The sequence below is a fragment of the Lathyrus oleraceus genome, chromosome 6 (genome assembly GCF_024323335.1).
Source record: "Lathyrus oleraceus cultivar Zhongwan6 chromosome 6, CAAS_Psat_ZW6_1.0, whole genome shotgun sequence".
Classification (NCBI taxonomy): Eukaryota; Viridiplantae; Streptophyta; class Magnoliopsida; order Fabales; family Fabaceae; genus Lathyrus; species Lathyrus oleraceus.
This window is the reverse complement of record NC_066584.1, coordinates 503,704,015-503,712,210: the sequence shown is the minus strand read 5'-3', so window position 1 is coordinate 503,712,210 and position 8,196 is coordinate 503,704,015. Positions and strand designations below refer to the sequence as shown.

At 34.1% G+C, this 8,196-nt stretch overlaps 1 protein-coding gene and 1 long non-coding RNA gene across 3 annotated transcripts; both read left to right on the top strand.

The window, feature by feature from the left end:
* Positions 1-818: 818 nt before the first annotated feature.
* LOC127092769 (dolichyl-diphosphooligosaccharide--protein glycosyltransferase subunit 4A) lies at positions 819-2,385 on the top strand. 2 transcript variants are annotated; one of them, XM_051031661.1, is made up of 3 exons: positions 819-997; positions 1,262-1,342; positions 2,165-2,385. In XM_051031661.1, exon 1 carries the CDS (start codon positions 868-870, stop codon positions 979-981), a length of 114 nt encoding a protein of 37 aa, XP_050887618.1. In that variant the 5' UTR covers positions 819-867; the 3' UTR covers positions 982-997; positions 1,262-1,342; positions 2,165-2,385. The 2 variants fall into 2 exon arrangements, with proteins under 2 accessions (XP_050887618.1, XP_050887617.1); XM_051031660.1 differs by having other exon boundaries at positions 819-1,342.
* A 386-nt stretch (positions 2,386-2,771) lies between these two features.
* LOC127092059 (uncharacterized) lies at positions 2,772-3,219 on the top strand. Its single transcript, XR_007792068.1, has 3 exons — positions 2,772-2,883; positions 2,956-3,037; positions 3,130-3,219. It is a non-coding gene; the product is annotated as an uncharacterized LOC127092059 (long non-coding RNA).
* The last annotated feature ends 4,977 nt before the right edge of the window (positions 3,220-8,196 follow it).

The window sequence follows — 8,196 nt, the reverse complement described above, 5'->3', positions numbered from 1 at the left end:
GTTTGTTCGTGTTTTCTCCGATAGGCCACAAGCGATGGTTTCGGGTTTTGCGAAGGCGGAGAGAACTATGAAGTGTTTGCATATTCGTAAGCTGCATCTTTGGCCGAGATTTCAGGTTTATGTTTCGCAGGAGCTTGAGCAGGACCCGCCGGATGTTGTCGATATTAGGGTTCCGATGAGTAAGTACATGATGGGGATTCAGAAGGCTATTGTTGAAGTTATGGGTGCGTGCTTGAAGGAGATGAGGAAGACGAATAAGGTTGATGTGGAGGATTTGACTGTGGAGAATGGGTTGTTCAAGTCGTTTGATGAGATTGTCAGGAGACAGTTGGATCCAATTTGGCATACTTTGGGGAAACAGACTAAGCAACTCGTCTCTGATCTCAAGACCCTGAGGAAATTGTTGGATTATCTAGTCAGGTTCTTTTGCTGTTTGTTCTTTCATTGCATTTGTATTCTATTTGATGTATCTTTAATGGTGCTTGCTGCTTATCAAGGTTTTAAACCACAGTCATTGTAATAGCTGCTTTGCAATTCTCCACAATGTGGAAATTTAGGGTCAAAAGCGGTTATAGGGACATTGAAAACGTCAATGTCATAGATTAGATTGCGGTTGCATGCCTTTTATTTAATTATTCATTTAGGCACTGATTGTTGTGTGCCATTTTCCTGATAGGTATGATGCGGTGACTTACTTGAAATATTTGGATACACTTAGAGTGTCGGAGAGTTTTCGAACCATATCAGTTTAGCATCTACATGAGAATTCGTTTATAGCTATAGTTGAACAATTAACGTTTGGGATTTATTAATGTTATTTTTCTAATTATATTTAGTTTTGATTGTGATGTTCAGGAAAAGAAAAAGATGATTGATGATGAAGCTTTGGGATTCATTGCCAACTCTCTTGGCATTTTCATTTTTGCTTTGGTTATAGCATATCATTTGGTTATCGCCGATCCCAAATATGAAGCCAATTAGATACTATCATTATCATGTATTCAAGACACAATTTTGTTGGATTCAGTTTTGTTGATCCATCTGGTTGATGAGTTTATTTATAAAAACATTTTGTAGCTTATAACACCTAATAAAATTCTGAGTATTTGAAAGTTGGTATTTAACCATATTTCATTGCCATTGGTTTATATTTGATATTTCTCATGTTAGTGTTTATATTACCAAGTACTAGTATTTATGGTAGTTAATGCATGTTCCTGAAAATACATCATCAATTATGCTACATTTGTCTTCTGTGAAGCATACTTGTGTCAAGTTATCTATGAGGATTGGTGCTTGTGTGCGGGAGAAGGAGGAAATTTCAGCTGATGGGATGTGAAAAGTGAGTTTCATATAACCCAATAGGCTTTTGGTATGCTTGATATTTTGTATCAAAATTGATTTATGATTCTTCCATGTTTGATGACAGTAATAATAGGTTGATAACTTTATTGTTTATTTTATGTGAAAACATTGTAACATGAATCACTTTATTTGACTCCATTTTAACCAAATTAGCTTTACACATTGATTTCATTCACTCACAATGGATATACTGCTTATCAGTATGTTTCCCCTAATCAGGTGAATATTTTTCCTGCATCATGACAAATTTGTCACACAAGTTACTACATGTGGTATTGTAAAGTTGAAAATTTTATGATTTTAAAGTATTTGGACCTGTTGCTAAGAATGATTGATTAGTACAAAATTGTTTCTCATCAATGATGACTTTTAAAACATAAAAAAGGAATAGCACCAAATTCTTGTAAGGTTTATAACTTGTGCATATTGTATATCTTAATCATGAAAGCCGATGTTATATCAAAATCGTAAGCATCGTCTTATCTTCTTAAGTTTCTAATGGTTTGTTATTTTTTGCTGATTATAACTTCTTTATTGCCGTTTAATAAATAGTTTTGTTACTAACACACAAGTTACTATACAGAAAGGCAAAAGATTAAGTGTACCATTACTCTTACAATTTACTTTTATCTGTTAAAAATGATTAGCAATTCATAATTCATCGTTTTGCTTGGAGAGACATTTCAAATATATATAATAGAATAATCAGATAGAAACTGTAAATTGACTGCCAAATTTATTTTATATATTCTTATTTTAGTATCATTTCTCATGAAACTAATATGTGTTGTATTTGTAGAGTACATAGTAAGAGACAGAGGAACAAGTGAAAATGTGTTTATGGAGTGGTGGTTGAAGATGCTGGGAAGAAGAATGAAAAAATGGTAAGAGGAGGTAAAGTTGGAATGCCTTTGAAAAATGGTATAGCTTGCAAAAGATGCGAGCTGCTAGGCTCAAGCTCATGCTTGAGAAGGTAAGAGCAAAAAATAAAATTATGATGATGGATTTCTGTGAGGCCATATCTAAAGAATAATGAAGAGTATGTTGCAAAATATATGTAAATATGGGAAATGTGCTTTGAGATTTTAATGAGAAGCAACGTGAGAATGTTTGGTCTTATACAGAGTATGGATGTTGTTGCTATGAGATAACTTATTGATTTAGTAACTTGTTAAAAAAAATTCTGAAAAATTATAATTTATTTTTTACACTAGCGGAAATTTCGCAATTTCCAATAAACTAACCTTCTTTAAATTTTTTGATAATTTATCGCACTTTATGAACCGTTTGGAAATTATGAAAATATGTCACTTTATACCGTTTAATACCGGGTTAGCATTTCATTCTAAATTCATCTATTATAATTATTTTCCAAGTTACCATCTAACGTTTGCCTAATCATTACAGTGGACATTGGTTGTTGCTCGCAATCAATCCTATCCGAGAAATTGTGTATTATCTTGACTCGTTAGGAAATGATTGGACAATATACCCGGATATGAAGGTCCTAATTGACACGTAAGTGAGAATGTTCAAAAATTTTCTTAGTTTATGTGAATTGTTCTAATTGCTTCATTTTTATTTTATTAGCGTCCTACAAGCTTTTCGGGCCGAACGAGATATCCAAACCTCAAGGAGGGGCGCCAACTCCATTACATGGATTAAAGTGGCGGTATATTTTTAATTACCACATTTTTTATTATATTAGTGATGACACTTGATAAAACTTAGGATTTATAATCCATATTTTTTTTTCATATGTAGTGTCCTCAACAACGTAATCAAATAGATTGCGGGTATTTCATGTTGAGGTTTATGCGAGATACTCTTGCTTTGGGCCGATTAAAGATTCCCACCGATGTATGTATTTCTAACTTATGAGTTATTTTTATATTTACACATATCTCATATAATTAAATAGTTGGAATTAATTCAAAATATGTTATATTATTATGTAGTACTTTGATGAATTCAAGTGTGCATTTTATACAAAGGATCAAGTGGACGAAATCAAAGAGGAGTGGTGTCAATTCATGATAAAGCTCAATGTTTGTTCATAAATTTGTGTAATTAATGTGTACATTTGTAGTATATGTTATGACTTGTAAATGTGTACATAAATTTGTATATATTTTGATACATTTAAGGCAAAATTGGTTTGAATTGGTATATATATATATTTGTTAGCCAAAAATTGGTAGAAAAAAGGCCAAAATGGCATATATAAAATGTGATAATTGTCTGTCAAAATCTGGTTGAAAACAGGTAGAAATTCTAGTTTATAAACCTGGAAAAAATGTGGTTTAAAACAAAAGCTTCAAAAAATTTCGTATACCTTAGACAGCGCTTTTGTAAAAAGCGCTGTCTAAGGGGGGGATTAGAAAGCGCTTTAGGAAAAAGCGCTGTCTAAGGGGGGGGCTTAGACAGCGCTTTTTGAAAAGCGCTGTCTAAGGTATACCTAAAAAAATTAAAATAGGAGGGTCTTAGAAAGCGCTTTTGGCCAAAGCGCTGTCTAAGGGGGGGGGGCTTAGACAGCGCTTTTAAGATTTAAAAAAGCGCTGTCTAAACCTTTAGCAGCGGAGGTTTAGACAGCGCTTTAAAGCGCTGTCTAAGGCTAAAAAAAGCGCTGTCTAAGGTCTTGTTTGTTGTAGTGGTATAAGTCCTCCCCATGTTCAAAGGCAAGTGCAAAAGTGCATTAACAACCGTTGATCCTGAAGTAGGTGCCGGATAATCATGTCTTGATAACCCTTATCATAGCCTCAAATCTTCCATCTCCTGCCACATGAGCATCTGGTAAACCATTACCCAAATCATCACCACGCATTAATCATGTCGGTTCACTTATGCATATCATTCCTCTAGCATAGCATGAAGCCATGTAGAACAAACAAGAAAAGCCAAAACCCAATCCTTATTGGCATATCCAAAAGCCCAATTTTGCTTGGAATATCTCTAAAGATCAACTTGCTTGGCATATCCAAAGCCCAACTTGCTTGGCATCTCCAAGGCCAAACCTGCCTGGCACCTCTCCAAAGCCCAACCTACTTGGCATCTTTTAAAGCCCAATTTGCTTGGCATCTCTCAAAGCCCAATCCTTATTGGTACATTCAAAGGCCAAATTTTTCTTGGCACCTCCCTAAAATCCCAACTTTCTTGGCACATCTCCAAATCCCAACTTGCTTTGCATCTCCTTAAAGCCCAATTTTGCTTGGCATCTCCTTGAAAGCCCAACTTTATTGGCATCCCACAAAGCCCAAACTACACTTGTATTATGCATATAGTAATCATCATTACATAGAATTGCATCCTTAAAAACGTGTAGCATATCCATCAAGATGGAGCATTACACCATAAAAATTCAAACATGCATACAAATCATAGGATATATTTGGTACCTTGCTCGAAGAACCCAATAATAATGTTCCTCCAAAAAGAATATTACCCACACAAGATCCTAGCTAATATTCCCAGTGAGTTACCCGCAAAGTCCAACTTTGGTTGACACTCTTTTAAATCCCAATTCACATCTAGAAAACTCTTTTAAAGTTCAATTCTCGTATGGCTAACTCTTTTAAATCCCAGTTCTGGTCTGACAAACTCTTTTAAAATCCAGTTCCAGTCTAGCTTATCTTTTCAAAATTCAGTTCCCATTTGGAAAACTCTTTTAAAATCAAATTCATGTCTCGTTGTCATTTCCCGTCTGACTTATCTTCTCAAAATCCAGTTCCCATCTGGCTTATCGTTCCAAAGTTTAGTTCCCGTCTGGTATCCAGTTCCTGTCTGACCGATCTTTTCAAAAGTCCAATTCCCGTATGGCTGATCCTTGCAAAGTCTAGTTCCCGTCAGGCCTATCTTTTCAAAGTCTAGTTCCTGTCTGGCCAAACATTTCAAAGTCTAGTTCTCGTCTAGAAAATATTTTCAAAGTCCAGTTCCCGTGTGGCAAGTCATTTTCAAGGCCTACACTCCTTATGCTTGTCTTATGCAAGTGCACAATCAATCTTAATTTTGTGGAACCCCGTACGAATATCTAAACTACCAATACTTGCCAAAGCTCATCAATAGAGGCAAAACACCAATACCTACCTTTTCTCTTCAAAATGCAAACTTTCTGGTTCAATCATCAAGGTTTACCCCATACCAAAAGAATTTCGCCCTTGTAGATACCATATTGTTACATATCATACATAATTTTGTGCATATATTATGCACATTAAACATTTCTCTTTTACAACTGATTTATTACCCATCGAAGTATTTCAGTCAATCCTCATCCATATAAGTTCTCAATAAGCGCACATATAATCATTGTATTACATTACATTCCATCTCTTTGAAAGGGAAAAATTTGGGTTTTCTATATGAAAATGTCATTATTCATATCCTCTAGGTCAAGATAGTTAAATTGGGGCAGCTGTCATACCCTAAATTTTTTATTTTATCTGCACTGAGCTATTGGTTAGCTCAACATCAATAAAACAAGAGTCGCCAGTGCGCTTTTATTGTTTTCAAAGGAAAACCGAAAAAGTACGAACAAAACCCAAAGATAAGAAGTTTTCAAATAAAAAATAATAAAATATCAAAGATTATAGGTAAGGGGGTTGGTTACACAGAGGGAAGGTATTAGCACCCAAATTATCCTAGGTACTCTTAGGGAGCCCTTTTTGTGCGCAAGTGTTTTAGTTGAAAAATATGTTTATTTAAAAGTTAGAATAAGGGGATGAGAAAAGAATTGGTTATTTACATTTTTTGTGTTTGACAAGCCTTTTGATCTTGTGCCTATATACCAACGTATAATGAGGGATCAAAACCTCGTAATTCGTGGTAAAAATTTCAAAGATGTGTGGATTGATTTTAACAAAAGCTTAAAAATATTTTGTTATCAAAGGGAGAATATTCAACCAAACATTCACCGATAATGAGGGCTTTACAACATTTAAGAGGGAGGGCTAGAACTTGGATTCAATCAATAAGTATGCCACTAACCCCTAATAAATGGAAAGTCTTACAATCAATATATCATGGAATGGGAGAATTATATCTCAACTAAAGATAATTCAAATCTAAATGCTTCCTTTTGAAAAGTTTAAAAGGAAAAGGCATAAAATGGCCAAAAGGATTAGATGAGGTTATTAGTTCTTTTTTTGTCTTTTTGGAAATAAATCAATATGATTAAGTTTATTTACAAGTTTGATTTAAGAAAATATTTTGAAAATCAATGGCCTAGGGCCAAGGTTTCTACTCATTAAAATAAGTCTAAGTTGAAAATAACAAGCAAAAAAGTTTTGAAACTGAGAGGTAGATTTTGAAATTAAAGAATGAGGAGGAGATGAAGGGACTATCCTAGACAAGATTTAAAGGTTTAGAGTTGAAAAGATCTAACCCATGGGAAGCATCTACAAGATAAAAGTGTCAGATAGAAATCCATTTCCTTTGGATTGTCAAGCAAGCAACGAAGCCATAATCATCCAAGGAATTAATAGGAATACAAAATGGTATCAAATAAATATAACCAAACATCCAAGCAAGCACTCCAAAGCAAACAATCTTTAACGTCCTTTAGATGTATCAGATGAAATATCCCTTGAAACATATTCAAAGAGAAACCATCAAATAATATCAATAAGATCAAAATAACAACTTAGACACAAAGAAAGAGTGTATTAGATAAACCAAAGGGAGTTTCTCAAGGCTTGTATAAGATGAAATGCATTGTCCGAGAAATGGTCTCAAATAATGGAATTGGCCAAGTTTCTTTCCATAGCTCAGGGATGTTGCCTACTTTATGTCCATAAGGTCCAAATCAAGTCACAAACAGAGGCTCAACAGTCCACCAATGTACTTTTTAGGGTTTTTGTTTTTATTAAGTGTTTTAAGGTTATAAGACCACAAACAAAACAAAATCACAATCACAAATATAATACAAGCACAAAATATGGCTCAAGTGAGCAAAATGAAAATGACTGAAATATAAACAAATTGCGTGAGTGTAAATGACAATGAATGATAAAGTGCAAGAATTTAAATTGCATTAAAATAAATGAAATTAGAATAAAATCAACATAAAAGATATGTTAGTGAATGTTAGTGGAAGAAGAAAATATTTTTAAGTCATTTTTTGGATAACACTCAACCATTTATTCACAAGCATGAAGATATAAACCTATGCATGATTCATGAGAATGGCTCTAACAAGTATGCCACTATCTCTCACAAATGAAAAGGAGAAAAATCTCCACACAATACCATGAGGAATGAGAGACTTACAATCTCACTTATAAAAATGTTATTGCCTTTGGGACAAATTTAGCGCTATGTTAAGCAATCGTAATTGGACTTATGTAGAAGTCACAACTACTGAGGTCGGTCGATAATAATATCGGTGTTAATGCATGCTATAGACAAGGTATAAAGACCAATCTCCTAAAGCATACCACACACAAAAATAAGAGGGGATGGACCTATCTCAATCAAGCTCACGTTGATTCATTTGACACAAGGTCAATGATGAACCAACCAACATTTGATCTATGAGAAATCATTGGCCAAGAAGGGATTAGGGAAGAATAGAGATGAAGATGAAAGGATGAAGTGAAAGAGATCCCAAATTGATCAAGGGATGAACCTCACTTAATTAATACGATTCATTCATATTTAGGGATGAAGTTCAAACTTCATCAACCCCCTAAGTCCAATGGTATTGACCAAGTCAAGGTCCAATTCAACCAAGACCAAGGCCAAATAGAAGTTGAGTCAACACAAAATCAATAAAATAGCTCAACAAAATATTAAGGCAATTAAAACAATTTAAAATTAAATTTTAAAATGAAGAAA

Excerpts from the sequence above, each read along its gene's own strand:
- LOC127092769 (XM_051031661.1), top strand. The coding sequence starts at position 868 with ATGATTGATGATGAAGCTTTGGGATTCATTGCCAACTCTCTTGGCATT.